The sequence below is a fragment of the Scomber japonicus genome, chromosome 24 (genome assembly GCF_027409825.1).
Source record: "Scomber japonicus isolate fScoJap1 chromosome 24, fScoJap1.pri, whole genome shotgun sequence".
Lineage (NCBI taxonomy): Eukaryota > Metazoa > Chordata > Actinopteri > Scombriformes > Scombridae > Scomber > Scomber japonicus.
The window spans coordinates 7,867,075-7,885,071 of record NC_070601.1 but is presented as its reverse complement, the minus strand read 5'-3'; the positions used below and the strand labels follow the sequence as shown (position 1 = coordinate 7,885,071).

The following is a 17,997-nucleotide window of genomic DNA, read 5'->3' as shown; positions in this document are numbered from 1 at the left end:
GTACTGTAAAGAAAAAGCACTTAAAAAAGGAATGAAAAACACAATAGGTCCAAGTCACTTCAGTTCCATTCAGAGGAATAATTGCGGATGAGTGATTCACTTTTTTCCCCCCATTCATTCATTCATTCATTCATCCAGCTGTCTACTGTTTTGAAGTCAGTGCTTCTTCTCTTGAGGAAGATTAAAAGGATACCTTGACACTACGAGAGAAATAAAGTAAACAAAAGACATTTCTTAACACCAGGGCTCGAGGGAAAGGTTGCTCTTTTAGTAAATATGTTGGTTAGAAACGCAGCATTTAACACTGAAACCTCCCCAGCTTCTTATTAGTATGTGGTTTAGCAGTATCATTTGGTTTCTGTGGTAAATGTTAACAATGCTAACCAAACTTTTTTTTTTTTTTTTTTTCAAAGTAGCAGTCTGGTGAAGAAAAAATAAAATGCCACAGAGAGAAGTCAAGGCATCGATTTAAGAAACAAAGAGAGTAACACAAAGATGGATCCCACAGTGTTTCCTCTACGTAGACAAAGTAGTGTCAATGCTACTGTTATTAATCCCCCTTTTCCCCCAGCTCACTGAAATCCCAATATTCAATATTCCAGAAATGCCATTGTATACAGTTATTACATTAGCAGTTAAGAATCTTCTGTAGAAGCTTCAAGTTTGATGACTAAAGTTTTGCTAATGTACACTAGAAATGTAGGGAAACACTGCATCGTTCCATTCACTTCAATGCAGAGTCACTATGGGTTTTTTTTAAATTCCTTCAATGATCCTTCAATCCTCTGCTCATATAAACAGGTAGTGTCTTTTCTGTCCGCTCTAGCAAGACACAAGTCTCATGTATCTCCTTCGTTTTCATGTAAATAAAAAAAAAAAAAAAAAGGTCTTCCCTCTTTTCACAGGAGGACGACACATATACTCCTGATCTCTCTGTCCTTCCTCGCCTCACTAGGAGAATCATTTCCCTCCTCGTCCTCGTCCTCCTCCTCTCAGAACAGTACGTCTTCATTGGTAATGAGCGTTTCCACCACCAGTCTCTGGTATCGGATGTCGTTGAGCGCCGTCATAGCATCCAAATCGGGGGCTCGCATCAGTGTCGGACCGAAGACAATACCCAGGTTCTCGCTGGACATGAGGTTCTCCTTCTCACACTGGGTGACTCTGAGTGGAAGAAAAAGGTGAAAGGGTGAATAATCAGAAGGGGAAAAAGGGAGACAAGGGATAGAAGAGCCCTATACCAAAACAATAAAGATGATGTGAAACCGCAATTTGTGTGTTCGGACCTCTTGAGGTGAGCCATGAGGTATCGCAGTGACTCGCAGTGAGCTGGTGGCAGCAGCTTCAAGGCCTCGTGGATCGACTCCAGGCGTTTTTCTGCATCTGTAATCTCTGCAACAAACAACACACACAAAAACAAATATTGAAAAACATCGATTAAAAGGAGACGCATTTCAGGAACCACACACAAACACAGAAAGAAGGATCTATTGTCATATAAAAAAATGTAAAAACCCTTAAGGCATATACCAGACACACTGTGCTTTTTGCTGAGTGCCTAACTGCTCCTCCATTCATTCTTGCATCTTATGTAATGAGGTACAGAAAGCCTGAAAACCTACTTGCGGCCTCTATGAAGCGTGGGTAGGCATCATATGTGATGATGGGAATAGGCAGCTCTCTGAAGTAGAGTTTGAGGGCTCCGGTGATAATGTTGATGTCCTCGTAGGCGCTTGAGGAAATATCTGCCTTTTCTCCGTCTGTAGAGCAAATCCATTGGTAAATCAAACAAAAACACAAAGGAGATGAAAGTTAGTCAAAGCAGTGAGCGAGTGTAGTGATGATTTCGTGTTTTCTGTGCATACTAACCTCTATCAAAAGCCAGCTTGACGTCTTCAATCAGCTCACTGAAGCCTGATATTCTGTATAAACCCTCTGACTGAAGACCTGGAGGCAGATAAGGAGAATTGCATTAATAAAAAGCATTGACTGCACTTAAACTGTAGTATGATTAAACATTTCTTATAGTGCTGAAACAGTTAGCGTCAATCTTAAGACTTTTCTCAAGGGAAAATGCCAAAAAAATTCTATTTCTAGTTCGTAAATGTGAATATTTGCTGATTTTCTTAGTTTCCTATGATCAGAAATTGGATATATTTGGGTTTTGGACTGTTGTTCGAACAGAAAGACATTTTCAGACATTGTTTATGGGCGTTGGGGAAATGTGAAATGCATTTATTTTTTTTTACATTGCCTGACATTTTGTAAAAGAAAAAAGATATTAGTTGCAGCTGTTGATGAATGTTGATGCACAGCAATAGTTTCTTTCCTGTTGTGCCAGTGGATCAACTCAAGTAAACTGAGCTAAAGTGGATAGAGGAATTGAAGATATAAACAGTAGGAGAAGGAGACAGTGAATATTGATCAGAGGACAAAAGAAAACATGACAAGCGAGACAGATTGGGGGTAGTGTGGGGTGGGGGGTGGTGTCAGTTGGCGCTCCTGCTCCAGTCAAGTCCAATCACTTCACAGTCAGGTGTCTTTATTGATTTCATGTGTTAGTTTCACTCAGGACTTGAATTTTAGTCAATAAAATCCAGTCTGTGGCAGCTCTCTTATGACTGCTCAGGTCCCTCAGGGGAGGAATTGTCGCTCTCTCAGTCTATTACACACACATATACACACACACAGGCTTACTGACAAACACACACATTACACTTAGATGCCAGCATCGTGGGTGTTCTCGCTTATGGCTGCAGCAAACAATACTTAGAGTCTTGTTTTTTTGCCAACGTTATATAATCACTGACTCACTCACATTCATTCACACTCCTGCTTTCTCTCTCTCACCTCTGGCCTCGATTTCTTGTATGCACATGTCCACCACCATTGGCCTCTTAGTGTTGTGGGCTTTGACCAGCGTGGTCAGGTCGCAGCTGTACACCTTCTTGACGTGCCGCAGATCCGGCTGGCAGTCGTTGGGCACCACCTTGGAGCACTGCTTATGGACGTTCAGCCCACAGTCTGACACAAAGAGAGACACAGAAAGGGGATCTGAAAATGGCTTTTCTGTGGCTGCAGTTACGTAAATGTATATGTCAATGTAAATGTATGACTTTCCCCTGCTTCACACTGATTAGTAGCGCCAACAGCAATATTACGACAATATGAGTTTGTCCATCGAAATCTGATATTTAATGTATAATAACTATTTGGTATGGTAAAAGTCTCAACTGCATCTTTTAACATTTAAATCCATGAAAGTGACTAACTTTAGCCTGATGTCCCAGTTTCAAGTCACGGTTTAAAAGAGGGTGAGGGAGAGGGAGAGGAAGAGGGAGAGAGAGAGGGAGAGAGAGAGGGAGAGAGACAGAGACAGAGAGAGAGAGAGACAGAGACAGAGAGAGAGAGAGAGAGAGAGGGAGAGAGAGAGAGAGAAGGCGCAACATGTCGAGCACAGCGGTGGCGGCAAAAAAGGCAAAGATTAACAGCAGAGAAAACATCAATGACTGAAAATCAGCCAGCGTGAGGAAGGTGTGTTTGTGTGTGTGTGTGTGTGTGTGTGTGTGTGTGTGTGTGTGTGTGCGCGCGAGTTACCTGCACACTTGACTCCCTGAGCGATGAGACCCCACATGAAGTTGGCACAGTATTCACACCAGTGGGGGCCTCTAAATGTATGAACCTGGTTAGAGAGACGGAGAGAGCGGGAGAAGGTAATAAGATGATAATTAAAAAAAAAGAAAACAAATACAGTCACACATAATAATAATAATTGGAAAAATACATGAATTGAATAAAATTGTATACTTAAAAGGAAAGGATGAGAAAAATATGACCTTCTCCAAATGGAAATCTAGTCTGAGTACTAGCAATAACCTTTATTATAGACTATCAGGCTCTCACAAAAGAATGATGGACAGTGAATGGGAGGGCTCTTATAGTGAGAATAGAGTTTTAATCTGCTCATTTATTGTAGAAATTGGCTGCACATAATGAAATGCTAATAACCTCCACACACACTCCTGCGCTCTCTGTGTTCATGTGTGTTCTTCCACATTTCTCCAGAGCTCAGTCACTGAGGTTCTGACCTTTATGCTCTTTTCTTAATGGCCGCTAATAATGCTGAAATTTGGGAATTGAAGCTTTGTTGTGTAGCAGTAGAAATGCATGTGTGTGTGTGTTCACTGTGTGTGTGTGTGTGAACATCCGGTGGTCTCTGGAGGTGAATTTGAATAAGACCTCACGAGCTGAATCAGCGCTTCTAGCACACACACATGTGCACAACACACACGCACTCGCATACACACATGCATGACATGATTTGAGGAAGCGAAGGAGCGGCTCACCTTGAAGTTGTGCACCTTCTCGTACTTGGGCGCCAAGTCGCTCTCCCTCAGGGTGGCCCGCCGCACCAGCGATGTGAGCTGTGAAAGGGCAAAAGATCGGATTGGTTGCCAGAAGGTGGAGGCGGGGGAGGTGGGCTTGGAGGGGGCCGGCACTCGGTTGAGACGGGTCCCCGGACCTGCTTTGCCGGGTGAGTCTGAGGTGCTGCTGGTGATCGGCAGCGAGGGAATAGAACCGCCGCTGACATTTAAACTGAGAGCGGCGGTAAACAAAGAACCTTTCTGACTTGCCTCCTTCTCAGCTCGCCTTCCTGTCTGTTTTTTACCTCTCCTAACGACGTACGACTCTCGGCTCGGCATTGTGGTACGTGTAAGTTCTGACGTGGATTTAGCTCCACCTGAGTTCAAATCAATTTATTTTAAAACTACAATCTCATAAGACTTTAAAAAAAAAAAAAGGAAATTCTCTTATAAAGATGCTGTTAGAAATGATGAAGTTGAAAAGAGCAAAACAAGCAGACTCTCATAGAGAAATGAAACCTGTTTAAAAGCTCAACAACAACAACAAAAACAAAAACATCCCAAACTGAGGAGCCGTCACACGACCGATCCAATCCTGCCGTCTTAGCACCACAAAGATCAACCAATCAGATTAGCTCTGCATACTGATGTAGCTGCACTGTGAGATTCCAGTTCAAAACAAGAAAAAAACACACACACAAAAACAAAAACCAGCCAGCGAATAATAAATCTCTAAAGAGAAGAAAAATCCTGAAATGAGTTCATTTGATGTGATTTGATAAATCTTCTCTGCAGGGAAGGTGTGCCCAAAATCCTCCAGACCAGACTGATGCGGCAGAATGTGCATTCCTGGCTCTCGGTCTCGTGTAGGTGAGCGCTTCAGCCCACATGGTCAGTGTGTGTGTGTGTGTGTTAATCCGCTTTCCTCTTCCTCTACACACACTCGCTAGGCAGAACCAGCAGAGAAGGAGGAGGAGGAGGAGGAGGGAGGGATAGAGGCGGAGAGAGAAAGGAGATGAAGAAGGAGGAGGAGGGGAGTCGGGACAGAGCTACGACGCAGTAATGGATGAATTTAACAGGTCACATTGAGAGGAGAATGAACCAATAGGAAGGCAGCGATTGTTGTTGTTCGTCACCAATTCTGCCACCTCGATTGTCCCAGGAGGGAGAGAGAGAGAGAAGGAGCTGAAAAACACACTATTATTTTATTCATTTGTTCACACTTTTTGTTCCTGTTTGTTTTTAAATTTAAATTTACATTTTTAAATCATTCTTGTCTTTAACATCCATCAGCTCTTCCTCCTGTATGTTCCTAATTCTCTAACACTTGTCTGCTGAGTAAACAATAGGAATTATAATAAACACTGAACTGTCATATTCTGCTTTATGTGTGTGTGTTTTTATCAAAAAAATAAAATTTGCACCATCTTATATCCTGATTTAGCTTATTTTGATCTTAAATTTAAAGGGTTCTCGGTTATTTTAGATCATAAGTATTAAAATGTGTAATTTAAGGCGGAATTTTTGTGTTTTAATCCTTTAAAATGATTTTTTATAATACAAATCTTATTTTGAGGCAAAGCAACAACAAATATGATTTCAAAAAAACAAAAAAAACAAAAATGCTATTATAAAGGCACAATTCCATATTCATGTCACTAATCCTCAGCTCATATACACAACAGAGTGAATATGTATGACTGTCCATGGATATTTAATGACTGTTTTCATAGCATGGAGATGGGGGGTGGATGGTAGATGGTGGAGGGTGCTGCTGGGTGACTAACAAAAGACGTCCTCATAGAAAGAGAATAACGGAAATAATGGGAAAGAACAACAGAAAAAGAGGAAAAAAACTCATATATTCATTAGGATGTATTCAGATTTTCTGATTATAATTTTTTGTATGATCTTTTCAATATTTTCTATCACATTGAAGTTGGATTATGATCTTTACGCTCTTGCCACCTCATCTCACTGCCTTCTAGTCACCATCCAGCGAATTCAATCTTACCACCGGGCCTTTAAAATAAAAAATTTAAAAACTCATCACCACGGAGATGTCGTTATGACTCTCAGAGGGACTATAAAACCGCGTTAAAGCGGCAATAAGAGCCGATTAGCTGCTCGGACGTATAAAATATGTATTTCTCACACGTCTTCCCATAGAGAGCCACCTCTGCTCTCAATGTCACAGCCACAGCCGTACTGCTTTGTCTGCAAATCCAGCCAATTACGAAAGCACGCACGTACACGGGACCACCCCCACTATACACACACACACACACACACACACACACAGGCAGGCAGACACACACACACACACACACACACACACACAAACAGGCAGACAGTGATGTATGAGTTGCAGTGTAGGTGGTCATGCACTGCAGGTCATACAAGGCCTCAGGAGGCTCGGCACTGGTGTAGCAGTTTGCAAACACCACACCTACTTTGCTACGAGGCTGTTGGTGTGTGTTATACATGTTTGTGTGTGTGTGTGTGTGTGTGTGTGTGTGTGTGTGTGTGTGTGTGTGTGTGTGTGTGTGTGTGTGTGTGTGTGTGTTTCATTACATGTGTTTGTGGGAGTGTAGTTCTGCAGCAGGATCTGCATCTCCTGTCTCATTTTCCTGCATCCATCTGCAGACACACACACAAGCGCGGCCACAGAACTAAAATGTACATTAAATGCTGCTCACTGTGATGAGCATCGGTGTCACGCAGGAACCTTGCATCTCCAATTTGCGTCAAATCGGTTTCAATCCTCTGAAAAAGCAAGTATCCCCACCTCAAGGAAAAAGTTTCTAGCTTGTCTGTGAGATAAAAACTAAACACGGGAAATGAAATTACACGACAAACTCTGAATACTTTTAGGAGATAGAAGGTTTCTGCAGGCAAGCAGCTGTTATGTAATTTTACTGCAGAGCCCTTGGCTGGAGGCCATCTCTCCTCTGCATCCATCCTCCTCTTTCTTCATCTCCTTCTCCATTCAGCATGTTCCTCAACTCTCATCCTTCCATCCTACGGCAGGGTATCTAAACATTCTGTTCTTGTATATTCTGATAGTCAAATTTGATGCATTATTCATTATATAACTTATTTATGCAGGTTAAGTTTAAGAGATTGATTGATTATATGTTTATTTAGCACATCGCCCACAGCAGAAATGCAGTCATCTTCCTCAGAAACTGACATTTTCTAACACTTCATTCTTCTATCTTCTACATTCAGTTGCAGATGACGCAGATTACAGAAATAAATCCACTCAAAAAAACCCCTCATCTCCCACTCCTCTTCTGAGTCATTGCATCCTCAACACCAATGTCCATCTCAGTGTTCCTACACATTTTTTCACTGTCCTGATACCAATCTGTTCCTCACTTTCCAACAGTTTTCTACTACAGGCAAAGAAAATGATGAATACACAGATGTGTCTACAAGTTGCGAACAAGTCGGTTTGTCTTTAGAAAGTGAATTTTTAAGGGTTCCCTGATTGGGGAATGCTTTTGTCTGTAGCTCCGACGAGGCATGAAGCCAAAACTTCTGTGCCAACAACACAACATAAGTGAATGCTTTTGGCTGGGGTTCCTACACTGTTTCCATTGTGATTTCATGGAGTGATGAGTTTTGAAGATATCGATTGATATTCAGTATGATTTCTTATTGTGCAACATCCAAAAACAACATCATATCACTCTGTAGCGAGAGATTCTTCCTCCAAATGACATTCAATTGATTATTGAAAATCAAAAATCAGTGTATAGTTGTCCTCACCCTCTCCTCTGTGTTGTGGTCGTCTTTGGCTGGAGCAGGTCCGTCGGGTAACTCGGGGCTGATTGGCAGGTGTTTCTTCAGAGTGGGCTCCTGGTTTAGGGTGGTGTAGCCCACATGTTCATAGATAGGGTTTATGGTCATCTTAGCGATGTATTCCGCTGCCTGAGAGAAGAGACAGTGACTGTAAAATTAGCAAGTCCCTTTTTTCATGCACTTTTTACACTTTAGATCACTTCTATGTCCGCTGACAGTATAGTTATTATTTTACCCTTGAAACATTTGACACTGTTGGCCCTGGACTTAATTTTCACTGGTTTGTCCCAGTTGGTGTGATCCTATTCTCTAAATAAAGAAATAAATACTTAATGGAGACTGTGCTCAAGAAAAATGCAGTTTCCTCATGAGGTCACTCAGGCTGAAAGCTTTAAATGCTGCCACTTTGACAAGTTATCATACATAATCAGCAAAGGGTCACAACTATGTATCCCTGATTAGTGGGTCCATCTTTGCTGCCCTGTTCTTGGTTATATGAAAACTAGAACACTACCAAATAAAAAATAAAATATCTCTCATTTTTTCTTTGAATGTCAAAAGTGACGTCTATTTATTGCTAGAGTAGGTATAAGAAGAAACAGAGACACACCTTCGTCTCGATGTAGAGTGTGATGAGGCCGTCTGTGACCAGGTCGTGGATGGACTCAAACCTTTTCTCTCCAACAAAGTGCTTCCCGTCATGGTAGAGGCGGAAATTTCTAGTCTGGTTCCCAAACCTGGATGAGATGGAGGGAAAAATAATATATAATAATATAATAGACTCTTTAAACACTGTCTAGGCATTATTAGAGGAGTCTACAACCACTTTAACAGCTGTGAAAATGATCTGCTGATGTTGGAGTAATCCTCTGGACACCATGAATGCCTGCACTAAATTTATTTTAAATCCACTTGATAGTTCATAGTTCTGATAGTTATTTCACTAAAGATAACTTTTGCTGCTGCTAGATGAACTGTCAGGGGATCAACAAGTTATTAGGATTCATCCTGAGGGGAGCCTGTACAAAGTTTTTTAGTAATCCATTCAGTGGTTGTTGAGATATTTCAGTTTGGTTTTTGCTTCTTTGTCCAAGATTATAAAATCTCACACACACAAATAGTTCGGCCCTTTAAAAGGATAACACAGAGTCAGAGGAAATAGCACAAACTCAGAGCGACAGAACTGTGACAGGCACACAGATCCTGAACTGGGCCAACGCATTTTCTCCTCCTTAGTGGATCACAATGAAACCACTGTTGAGATAAAACAGCACCGCTAGATCATTAACCCAAAATCCAACCTTTCCTTTTTCTGCCTGCCTGGAGTGGGACTCTAGTTTATGAAGGAGTATTTATGGAAGGTAATTATAACCACAGGGATGAGAACGAGAGAGAGAGAGAGAGGGACAGCAAATAGAGAGAAACATGGTCAGGTGGAAAGAGTGACACGACTATGAATAGAGCACACTGACCCAAAACCAAACTGTGCTCCACTTCAAATGAAGCAATGAGCCCATTTAAAAAGTGTGATATCTACTCTGAGAAAATGATAGCACATACTGATGTAAGACTGACACCAACAGAGGTTGTTAACAGGGTAAAAAGGTAAAACGGGGTCATTTTTGCTTTCTAAATACTGTCCACTAAAAATCTAGTAGCTATAGATTAGATTAAACTAGCTTAAACTATCACTCCCTCACGCTCTGATCTGTCCTCACGAGGAGCAGATCCATGCGTGAAGCCATGTGAGTTCAGAGATGAGCACCTCTGAGCAGCTTAAAAGTTCGACGAGCTGTCTCTAACTTGAGGGATAAACCACCTCACACCACATAGTGACCCCGCGGCCTGGACACACCATCAGGCAGTATCACACGCTCACATTTCTTTGCCTTGTCATACAAAGAAATATCCCAATATCACATCTGGTGAAAACTTTGATGACAGGTAGATAAAATGTAAATGCTGCTAAATATGACTGAGTAGAGGCATTTTCTTCCTAGCTTAGGCAGATTTTCTGGACTTTTTCTGCTTGTGGTTCATTTTCTAATAAATGCATTGAAGTCACTGGCTCAAAACTAAGTAATCCAATCACTGTAACTTCCATAAACATACCTTAGAGCCAGCGTGTATGTGCCCGGCTGTCTCTGACTCTCTCTGATGAGGTAGCTGCCTTCGGCCTGACTCAGCAACTGGTCGGCTTCTTCTCTTGAAATCATCCCGTGGTACCTGGACATAAAAAGAAGAAGGAAAAACACTGTATCATCAGGAATCTTTTTGGAATTTGTTAGATTAATGTTTGCTTTGATGTGTAGACAGAGCGCTGTTGGGTATGTTTGCTTCCAATTTAACAAATAAGTACAGCAAATACTCCATATATGTGAGAAGCATGACTGTGGATTAAAAGGTGGAAAAAGTAAATGTAAAGTAGGTGAAGATCCAAAATTACACAAATCACAGATAAAAAGAGGGCCAACTTACTCTCTTCCATAGTATTTAGGTCGGTTGTCCACCTGCAAGAAAAAGAGAAATATTCTTTTTTATAAAACAACTAAAAAGGTGGAAGAATTACACCCATCTGCAATAACAAACAAAAGAAAATGTGCCAAAAGTTTCAACTGGTAAATGTGCCACAAAACACAATAATAGATTATTAATCCCTCCAAAGACAATGGCTCAGAAACTAAACAAACTGTGGGCCCTTTGAGACTTTTGGGACTTGAATGTAAACCTTGCTTGGCAACAAGCGTGCAGGAGTGTGAGCTGGCAAGCATGTGTGGGCGCGGAAAATATTGCACGACTCAGATAAAAAGCAGCACAGAACATTCTGTTGTTCTCGACAAAACTGCTGTCGAGCCAATAAATCAACAAAGAGCCAACAAACAGCAGTGAATATTAATTTAGACGCTGTGTATGTGTGTGTGTGTGTGGAGGAAGGAGGGTAGGTGTAGGTGTGTGTTTGTGTGTGTGTGTGTGTATGAATGAAAGAGATGAAATCGGAGGCAGAAAGTAAATTTCAGAGTCTAAGAACAAGAAAATAATCTGCCTTGTACGTATGTTAGTCGTGCACGTGCACCTCTGGACACCAACCAATACTGCTCTGAGGCCTGTCAGTAAGCCATGCATGGAGCACACAGACTAACACCCATTACTAATGCTCAATAGTTGTCCATGACCGCACATTACGCAGTGCTGGGCTCAAGAGAAACACATTTCCAATCTCTGCTGCATAGTAAATGAAATACATTCATAGACAGTGAAATGGAATAGTTTAAACATCCATTTAGATAAATAAACTGCCCATAATTCTTAAATATCACATATTAAGCACTTGTAGCAGCTTTCTTAGTTCTAATTCATGTTAATATAAAGTATAAAGTTCACTTAGACACTTATCAGTTATTTAAGAGGCAAATGTCAGAAAAGGTAAGCTATTATTCCTCAGGTTTCCGTGAATCAGAGAGACGTCAGGTCATCTTTACTGTATCAGTCCAATTCAATTCCATTAATTCCAATAAACAATAAAAGTCCCAAATACTCCGACAGTTATTTTCATTATCTATTCATCTCTTCCTGTTAAATTTTAGAAAATGTCACCAAGATGAAGTCTTAAAGTATTGCCCAACAAATAGTTTGAAAGAATTTAATGATCAATTCACACTCATTTTCAGCTCTAACTCACCATATCTGACATTCTGTCTATAGGCTGCTGGGCTGTAAGTTACTGGCTGTGTGAGCCTTTAGCACAATTGCATTTGCACTTCCTCCACTGGCACATATTCAGTCTGTAGCACTACCGATGGCTAGATAATCACTTCACTGCTGTATTTTTATTCTTGTATTAGTGTTTTCTATGTGTCGTATAAGCTACTGGATGCCTAAATTTCCCTTGGGATCAATACAGATTCTTCCTTCTTTACTATCTATTTACTTTATTCCTTGCTTATTTTTGGGATTTTTATGTAATTTTACTGTTTTTACAATAATCTACTGATTTACTGGCTCTAAAGCACAGTCACTCTACTCATTTATGTAACCATAAACACCCTGACATGCCACAAAATATAAAAAGCAGCAGTCATATTTGAGTGTTTATTGGTGCTTTATTAAACCACATACGGCTGAAGTCCCAGCAGACAATGTTGGGATGCTGGTAGCAGGGGACGGGAAGGGGGGGGGGGGGGGGGGGGGGGGGGGGACGGGGGGCTCCTCCACTCTGTCTGTCTGTCTCCCAATCTGTGTGCTTTAAACTGGGTCAGCACCGACTACCTGACCAGACCAGGGCATTAAATCCAACACATGTTCATTTTTCAGCTTCTATAAACACACACACACACACACACACACACACACACACACACACACACACACAGATATCACGCTATCCATCCCCCATCTTTAATCCCCCTTGGATTCCCCAAAACACACACATCTGGTGGTTGTCTCCCCTGTGGGCAGATGTGCTGGTATCTGGGCTTTAAATGGGCATCAGCAACGTGCCACCTGCGTTCCCTCGGCTAGGACCGCAGTGTCCTTTCTGGGGAATAAATGGGTACTCGTATGTCACCATGCAGAAATAATCTAACCACTAGTCACTAAGCAAGCTCTATTTTTTACTCTTGTACTTGTTTCTCTGCTAAAACCTAATGAAGGAGAACAAGGTTAAACATGACAGAAGCTGAGTGCTTCAAAAGAAAAGTACAAATATACTAAGTTAAACTGTCTTTAGTAATAGCAGTGCTACTTTTCAACATGACAGAAAAAAAACCTTCCTGTGTTTCTCAGTTTTAGATGCAGACTGTGGACGATTTAACAGATGCCTTTGCTGAGGACAATGGATTGTTGAACTACAGCATAAACAATCAGCCCTGCTACAAGTCAAGTCAGCAAATAAAGTCTCTGAGGAGGCACAAACACATGCACACACACGCACACGCACACACACACACACACACACACACACACAGTGAAGCATTTAACTTACTCCAGGATTCATTAATGCATTGTTGTTTCTGTTGGTTAACATCACATTTAAGCACTGTTGGGAGCAGCAACTGTATGTAGCATTGAGAAATACATATTAGTACTACTAGTATATTTAATTTGTTCCGCACTTTTCATTCATATTAAAACTCAACATAACCAGTAGTAAGAATTGAAAAAGCTTTCCTGAATAGAAATGTTTTTAAGATACTAGGCTCTGTGCTGCCCTCAGATGGTTAGGAGGGTTGTTTCAGCAGATCTGAAGGCTCGGACCCCCATGGTGCAGAGCTTAGTACTGGGCTCCCAGAGGAGCACGATACTGGCAGATCAGAGGGTGCAGAGGATTGTGGTATGATCAGTTCCTATAGGTGGGGAGGTGCATTTCTGTTGATGAATATTTGAGTAGAAGGACTTTGAAATCAATCCTGAAGAAGACAGGGACCAGCGCGATGAAAACAGAAGTGGTGGTTTATGTTCATGTTTTCAAAAGTCAGCTGAAACCCTACACCCAGATTAGTGACTGAGGAGGAAAGGGGGATGCTAGGGCTATGAAAAGTGAGATAAGGAATGAGGGATGATTGAATCTGGTGTGGAGAGCCAATAAGGAATAATGTGTGCTCATCACAGTTGAGAGGAAGCCATGTTGAACTGCATCCAAAGGACTAAAACCACAAGTGCAGAGTCTACTGGTCCAGTGGTGGTGTGGATGCGATCTAAGACAATAGCGTGATCCATAGTGTCAAATACAATGCAAGGATCAAGGAGAATTGGGGGAAAAGGGACTCTGCATTAGCTGCCATCAGCAGGCCATTCACAACCCTTAGCAAATCCACAAACCCCAGTAGAGAAAGTAGGAAGCACTTTACACTGAATAATCCAAAATCCCAGTAGAGAAGATAGGCAGTACTTTACTTTAGTTAATCCAAAATCCACCAGTTTGATAGAATGTATTTCATCTCAGGGAGCATTCACAACACGTAGACAGGAAACAGACAAACATAAGTAGCTGAAGTAAAATAGAGGAAGGCCATGTTAATCACAAGAGCAGTGACGTTCACAGTCAATTGCCTACTTAGCAAATTAGAGAGGAAGCCAGAATGAGCCAGCAATCCATCATAATAAAGAATAACATTTTTCTCCTACCGCAACATAAGCCCCAAAACAAAACTTGTACTTTTGGTTGCCATGATAATCCCCCAATATGTTTAGATACAAAGTAATGGGATTTCAAACTTAATGCCAGACCTCCTGAGGGTGCTGTGGGTCTAATTCAAATATAACATCTGGCAAGGGACGTCCCCACCAAAAAAAAAAAAAAGTGGCACACTGACTGCACCTGTGCTCAGATTTCTCCTTCAAGCTACATTTTTGTGTGTTGACCAAAAATAGCACAGATTACCATTGTGTGATATTACACAGAGGAGCAATTATAACAAGTGACAGCACATCCACTTGGAAGATGGACATTTAAACACACAGAACTAGTATACATTATGTAAAGTCTTTATATACCATGCATGAAAATGTGTATCTTGGGGGAAGTTCTAAGCTTTTTAAATGTTATTTTAGAAATTTGAAATGTAACCCTTTACATACTGATCATATTCTGACTCATAATTAGTCTCTACACCATAAATTCCCTGTTAGTCAATAATAAACGTCTAATTAATCCTTAATAAAGCTCTCAAATGTAAAAATGGGTCAAATTTAACCCCAAACAGTATGTAAGGGTTTAAAAAACGTATTTTTTATTTCTTTGTAACTATAAAAAGGGAATAACTTTTGTCTTTGTGGATCAACAGAGGCAGAATGCTCTGACACTGCCTCATACCTATGGAGTTCATTTATTGATGCTACCTCACTGCAATATCAAAAGCATCAAAACTCGACTTGGCTGATGTCTGGGAAGTGTGTTCTCACCTCACAGGTACAGGTGAGTCTGCGTGGGTGAGGTGCCTCCTGCTGGAGCTGGTACACTGTGACAGACAAACACGACAGCACCATCAGTATAAAGCATGTTTAGTAAAGGGTTTGATACCTTACGGGTTCTGTGATGAATACATGTAATCAGTGATTCATAGTGTGATGCAGTTACATAAATTTGCAGAACTGGTGCAGTTCTCCATTTACAAGAGTTTCATTTCTACAATTAATGTGATAAAGGCAGTATTGGTCAATACTCAGCATAAAGCATGTTTATAAAAGGGTTTGATAAGGACAACAATGGAAAAGAAAATAAGCAATAATTCCAATCATGGAAAATAATAAGTAGAAATATTCATAGGTACTTACAGTAGGACTTCCACACTGGTGGTCTGTATTCATCATGATCTAAAGGACAGAAAAAAAGCACATTTATTCGAGCTTAATTTCCTTTGCCACAGCACCCCCAGGTGGATAAAACCTGGTAATGAACATTGCTGATTTTATCTGTCTCAATTTTGATATGAATCAGACAAGACAGGATGAGGATTCTCTGTCACATTTCATCTCTTTGTGATGTTAAATTAATGAAATAAGAGAGCATCTAATTGAGAATTCAGGGAGAGCTTTATGTAAAAACAAAAGCAGACATCTTACATTCAATCATGATTACTCTGTTCAACTGATTAACGCTCGATGCTGGGAAGTAACAACAGGAAATCCCGCCAATCACACACAATTGAATTTTATGACTAAATATGGAAAACACTATTAACGCCATACAAATAGTTGTTTAATAAAAAACAACAACTGAAAGGTTATAAAGACAGCAAGATACATGAAGTCAGCGCTTTTTATTTTCTTTGGTTTGAGTGCAATTACTTTGGAATATCAGACTGATTAATGATGCACTTTACCACAATAAAACACTGCACTTAAGCACCTTAATAAATGAATCTACTCTGCGGAGCATAAAAAGCTGTGAAAGATTCATTCATGTTGAGACAGAAAACGGATGGCTTGTAAATTACCTCTCCGTGCGATGTTCATCTTTCTTACACTCAGACGGGTTCTCGCTTTCACCCCCCTCAGGCGTACGCTTCTTAATTGGATAGCAACAATATAACTGTGTTTCAACACTGCCTGCTCAGCTGTAGCACACCGTAAACAACACTGGCATTAATATTAGCGTAACTGTGACTCAGAGAGAGCTAGATTAGATACAAAGAACAGAGTTGTTTTCAGGCTCCAGGCACTCATTTGGAGTTTGGATGAACTCTGCGAGAGCTACTGAGCACTTCCCTTAAATATCCTCCTCCCTACATGATAACTGTGAAATCCTTTCGTGTTCTGTGCTGCATGTATTTCATCAGTAACTCATAATATGATGTAGTTGTATAAATTTGCAGAACTGGTGCAGTTCTCTATTTCCATTTTTAGTATAACTGTAATGACAGCAGTATGGGTCAATAGTTAGTTTGTGTTTCTGTTCCTTATATTGAGCAATGTCTTCATCTAGAAAATACAAACAATATTACAATAAAAACTACAATTAAAGTAGAAGCATGCATCCAAACTGTGGCCATTCCTACAGTGAAAAGCAATTCTAACTAATCCTTGAATCAGCCAAACATTAAATCAAAACTTTATTCGTGCCTCTTAAAAAAAATCAATATTAGAGTTATTATGTGATGATATCCTATACTTTGGCCAACATCTCGCAAATTCAGCCTTAAGCTGTCTTCCACCTTCTCTGCAGCGGTAGAACTAAACAGCCTGTTTCCTGTCTTAGCGTACTCTGTGTTCACTCCACAAGCCTTATCTATTCAACACTCTTCGTCCCAGTATCCTGTCTTCAAAATAACTTCCAAGTCCTCCCCAGGCAAAGCTTCTCAAACTCCTACTCAAAGCAGCGTACCCTCAGGGATAGACAAACTCACAAGATACCAGACAAAACATATCAACTACACACAGTGTCCGCAGACAGAGAAAGTAACACAGTCAAAAGCCTTTTCACTGAATTGGGCAAGCACAATTGTGTAATATATTGGCACTTCAGCTGAGCATATTTATTTGTGTGTTTTGGTTTTACCCTGCTACAATAGAAAGAGGAACATCATCATATTCTTCCTGCAGCTTAAATTCGTCATCACATTGTAGACAAAGGTTTTACATTAAAATGCCCTAAAAGGGTCATAAAATATTATGCACTGTCATAGTTTTAACTGTGGCTTACTTGGCTTAACACCAAATAAGGAATACTGCTTGCACCACTTATATCTGAATGAGATCATTCTTTATAATGAGTAATGTTTGATGCATTTTACTGCTAATAATCTGTTGTATATTCTAGAATACAATCATCTAAGACCACAATATAAAATAAACCTAAAAGCCCTGCATTATGTACTTAATTACTACCGCTGATGCATTATTGTGTAAGCATTTCCATACTGTAGTGGGCTTTTTCAGGGTAAAGCTTATTTAATTACTTTATACAGTATGTAGTCTAATATATAAAATGTATTATATTATATAAACCATGTAATATGTATTTAAAATCTGAATCTGTAAAGTATAATTGTTAAATAAATGTAGTGGAGGAAGATGATATTTCACATGTGATGCAGTAGAAGTAGCATAAAAAGGAAAATACTTTCATATGCAGTATGCATTCATCATGAACCAGCCACAAACAAAGAAAATACACACACACACAAAAACACAAAATTAATACACACAGATAAGGAAACAATAGCCAACATCTGAGGTGTCATGCTCCTTACCAAACACATTTAGGGCCATCTTGAGTCTGTGATTTGATGATGATGAACAATTAAAAACAAGCAGATCCACTTAGTTTAAAATCCTGAAAGAGAGCAGACAAATAAAAGAATAAACAGAGAGGATTAGACAGCTGCAT

General features: G+C 40.3%; 1 protein-coding gene across 4 annotated transcripts; it reads right to left on the bottom strand.

The window, feature by feature from the left end:
* Nucleotides 1–992: 992 nt before the first annotated feature.
* On the bottom strand, nt 993–17,943 carry LOC128354164 (N-chimaerin). Of its 4 annotated transcripts, XM_053314428.1 has the most exons (14): nt 17,861–17,943; nt 15,444–15,482; nt 15,072–15,127; nt 10,650–10,681; nt 10,284–10,397; nt 8,782–8,908; nt 8,139–8,300; nt 4,347–4,424; nt 3,598–3,682; nt 2,851–3,024; nt 1,870–1,947; nt 1,623–1,760; nt 1,287–1,392; nt 993–1,164 (listed from the first exon to the last, which is right to left on the bottom strand). In XM_053314428.1, exons 1-14 carry the CDS (start codon nt 17,877–17,879, stop codon nt 993–995), a joined length of 1,380 nt encoding a protein of 459 aa, XP_053170403.1. In that variant the 5' UTR covers nt 17,880–17,943. The 4 variants fall into 4 exon arrangements, with proteins under 4 accessions (XP_053170403.1, XP_053170400.1, XP_053170402.1 ...); XM_053314425.1 differs by lacking the exons at nt 8,139–8,300; nt 8,782–8,908; nt 10,284–10,397; ... (2 more) ...; nt 15,444–15,482; nt 17,861–17,943 and adding an exon at nt 4,580–4,703 and having other exon boundaries at nt 4,347–4,498; XM_053314427.1 differs by lacking the exons at nt 8,139–8,300; nt 8,782–8,908; nt 10,284–10,397; ... (2 more) ...; nt 15,444–15,482; nt 17,861–17,943 and adding an exon at nt 4,590–4,703 and having other exon boundaries at nt 4,347–4,481.
* Nucleotides 17,944–17,997: the final 54 nt, after the last annotated feature.

What these genes read in the sequence shown, in the direction of transcription:
- LOC128354164 (XM_053314428.1), bottom strand. An exon ending in ACCAGTGTGGAAGTCCTACT is followed by an intron (nt 15,128 to 15,443) that starts GTAAGTACCTAT and finishes TGTCTGTCACAG; the next exon opens with TGTACCAGCTCCAGCAGGAG. An exon ending in ACCACAACACAGAGGAGAGG is followed by an intron (nt 4,425 to 8,138) that starts GTGAGGACAACT and finishes GCCCTTTCACAG; the next exon opens with CTCACATCGCTGGTGCGGCG.